This window comes from Geotrypetes seraphini, chromosome 11 (genome assembly GCF_902459505.1).
Source record: "Geotrypetes seraphini chromosome 11, aGeoSer1.1, whole genome shotgun sequence".
In the NCBI taxonomy this organism is placed as follows: Eukaryota; Metazoa; Chordata; class Amphibia; order Gymnophiona; family Dermophiidae; genus Geotrypetes; species Geotrypetes seraphini.
The window spans coordinates 29,737,453-29,741,208 of NC_047094.1; the positions used below are offsets into that span (position 1 = coordinate 29,737,453).

The window sequence follows — 3,756 nt, forward strand, 5'->3', positions numbered from 1 at the left end:
TTAACATTAAATAGAACACTTAATAATCAGCAATAATCCAAATCATATAACTTATTTCCCTCCCTCCCCACCCTTCCATAGCAAATATAAAACATATGTATCTTATGATAAAATTTTCCCCCTATCATTCTTATATTGTTAAATAATAAACTAAAAATTACCCCCCTCTCCCCAGTATTGAACTTGTAAATTTAAGGGAAAATGGTATCTATTCATTACAATATTTTGTTAACAGCTCCCATACATCTTGAAACTTCCTTAAATACACCTTCTGTGTAGATATTGCTCTTTCCATTTTATATATATGGCATAACGAGTTCCACCAAAAATTATAGTTCAATCTACTCCAGTTTTTCCAATTACATGTAATTTGTTGTATGGCGACCCTGTCATTATAAGTAAAAGCTTGTTATTATTTGAAGATATCTGACTCTTTGCCCTCATTGACATGCCAAATAATATAATATCATATGTCAAATGCCACTGGGTTTTCTAATAAACAATTAATTTGGTCCCAAATTGATTTCCAAAAAGCCATAATACATGGACAATAGAACAATAAATGATCTAAAGTCCCTGCTTCAAGATGACAATGCCAACATCTATTAGACTTAGAGCTATCTAACTTTTGTAACCGAACAGGGGTCCATAATGCTCTATGTAACAGAAAAAAACGTTTGTCTCATAGATGCAGACACTGTACATCTCATCCTCCAAGTCCAAATTTGTGTCCATTGAGACGCAGAAATTTGATGCTTAATCTCAATACTCCAAATGTCTCTCAGACTGGTTTTTGGTTTCTTTTCAATAAATCCAGTTAACAATTTATACCACTGGGCGGCCTGGTGCCCCAGGAAGTCCACCTGAAAGCATAAGAACTCTAAACTATATTGATTATTAAGATTTTTCCATTCAGGGAACCCCACCTGAAAGGCCTGCTTCAGTTGCATCCATCTAAAACTTTGTGATTTATTGAGGCCATATTTATGTTGCAACTGTGAAAAATCAAGCAGCTTACCATTAGAAATAACATCATCTAATATATGTATACCTGCTATCAACCAATACTTCCAGATGACCTTAAATCCGCCAATTTGAATCTTGGAGTTCAGCCATATAGTTTGATTTGTTGATTTGTGAATTGGAATAGGTGTTAAATTACTCACATATCTTAATGTTTTCCAGGTGTCTACTAATATTCTATTATCTTTATATAATCTAGGCATTTTGATACTGAGAACATGGCACAATCGCAGAGGAAACATGAGGCGCCATTCCAACCATAACCAATCTGGGATATTTTCAATGAGCTCTGGGAGGACCCAATACATACCCTGGCGCATAATATAGGGTTGATGATACCTATAAAAATTGGGAAAATTTACCCCTCCCTCTGTAATTGGCTCTAATCTTAATATAACATTCTGGTGTTGACAAATTTAATTGACCGGCCTACAATCTGTATAATCGCTGTATAGCAGGGTGGGAAAACTGAATTTTTGTAAAAGAGACATGTTTAATAAGGTCATGTGGGAGTAGGATTATCACACGTCTGGATTTCCCCGGACATGTTCTCCGGGGCGTTCAGGCACTTTTTGTCCGGGTTTTGAAAAGCTTCCAGCTAGGAGCGACGTCGGGGCGGCATCTGCGCATGTCACGTGCATGTGTGCATATATGTGATGTCATCGCATCACACCAGCGCATGCGCAGATGCCGTCCCGACAAGTGAACAGGTTGAGGGGGATGGGGCTGGGGGGGGGGGGAGGCAAAATGGGGCATGACTTGGGCAGAACTAGGGGGGGCCATGAGTCTGGATTTTCGTTCCGGAAAATCTGGTAACCCTATGTGGAAGTATTTCTCCATACGTTGTTTAAAGTTAGACATCAGGGTGAAAACCTTCCTCTTCACAAACCCAGCGCCTTAAGGACATGCACTCAGAAACGGCATTCAGAGTCAACGCACCTACGCCACCCAACCCTCACCAGATGCTGCTTAATGTATATGTTTTATTGTCGTGTCTATATTGTAAATTATGTCATCTCTGTCCTGTCTCGATTATATTGTGGATGTACTTTTGTAACCCGGTCTAAGCTCCTTTGGGAGGACGGGCTAAATAATTGAGCACTACCAACATGAGAGACCTCAAAAGACAACAAAGTCAGACCCGACATTTTGCAGATAAAGACCAGGCTCAAGCTGTCCAACCAGATTTACAAACAAGAAGAAGCAGTGACGATAAGATCTACCAAGGGCTTAAACATTTTATTCATAAATAAAATGATACAATAGAGACCTGTTGCTGCATTAGGCTGTGACCAGCACTGGGACCTTTCCTTTTTCCTGGGAATCTTCAACATATATTTGCGTGATGCATGTCTCAGAATCTATTTAAGTGCCCGTGGTGAGGCCATCACGCTGAAACATGTTGGAATAAGCACTGCACTGCCATCTTCTGGACAATTTTGGTTTTAAAATTGTATAATAACCTCCCTCCCTCCCCCCTTTTACTAGCTGTGGTAGAGGTTTCTACTGTGATCAGGACGCTGCTAAGACACTCAGAGGAATTCGATGAATGTCAGAGGAGTGTTGGAGCATTTAGCACTCCAGGCCGCGATAGAAACCTCATGATCACGGTCAAATAAAATTGTGTGATGGAGAAGGAAACAATGATGGAATTCAAAAAAAGTGTGGGATAAATACAGAGGATCTCAAAATTAGAAAACATTAGACAGAATTCCTATCTACTTCCTGTCTGACATTTTATTAGTCGAAATGGCTCCGGCAAAAAAAGGTGTAGAAAAGAAGAAGGGCCGATCGGCTATCAACGAGGTGGTTACGAGGGAATACACACCATCAACGTTCACAAATGAATCCATGGAGTAGGCTTCAAGAAACATGCACCCTGTGCTTTAAAAGAGATCCATAAATTTGCTATGAAAGAGATGGGGCCTCCAGATGTGAGAATTGACACCGGACTGAACAAAGCTGTTTGGACCAAAGGAATACGGAATGTTCCATACCGCGTCTGCGTGCGTCTCTCCAGAAAGTGCAATGAGGACAAAGACTCACCTAATAAGCTGTACACACTGGTCACTTATGTACCAGTCACCACTTTCAAAGGGCTGCAGACAGTCAACGTAGATGATAACTGATGGGATCTGCACTGTTCAAATAAAGTTTTATAAAACACAGAAAACATTGGACAGACTTGTACGGTTTGTGTTCCATATATGGCGATTCGATGTAAGATGTTTGGGGAGGGCATCAATGGGAACTCCGCTAACTTGGAACATGAGGAAGTTACTGGCCAGACTTTACAGTAGATATCCTGCAAACAACGGAACGGTTAGATAGGCTGGAGTGGGCTTAGATGGCAACTTCAGCAGTTGGCACCCAGGACAATACCAGGTAGACTTTAGTTTGTGGCCCAGAAATATCAAAGAAGAGACAAGTTAATTTAATCATGTATTTTTAATGAGAATAACTCATGGGCAGACTGGCTGGACCGTTCAGGTCTTTATCTGCCATCATTTACTATGTTACTATGTGTGACCCCCACCCTGGAGGCTCAGAATAATGATTTGCCAATGTTGAACCCACCCAGGATGTGATCCCAAACATTGTTTTTGTGACCCCATTCGGGGGTCCTGGCCTAGAGTCTGGGAAATTGTTTTAAACCCTGACTAGTTCGTATGTCCAGTGCTTCTGTTAGATGGACTACTTTGAATTTGTGTCCTTTTACTTATCTGAACCACA

The 3,756-nt window shown here is 40.6% G+C and overlaps 1 protein-coding gene across 1 annotated transcript; it reads left to right on the forward strand.

Annotated features, from left to right (window-relative positions):
• The first annotated feature begins 2,763 nt into the window (after positions 1-2,763).
• On the forward strand, positions 2,764-3,152 carry LOC117345865 (60S ribosomal protein L31-like). Its single transcript, XM_033915132.1, is given in 2 exon segments — positions 2,764-2,847; positions 2,850-3,152. Coding segments are annotated over 2 exon segments (378 nt in total). The 5' UTR covers positions 2,764-2,772.
• Positions 3,153-3,756: the final 604 nt, after the last annotated feature.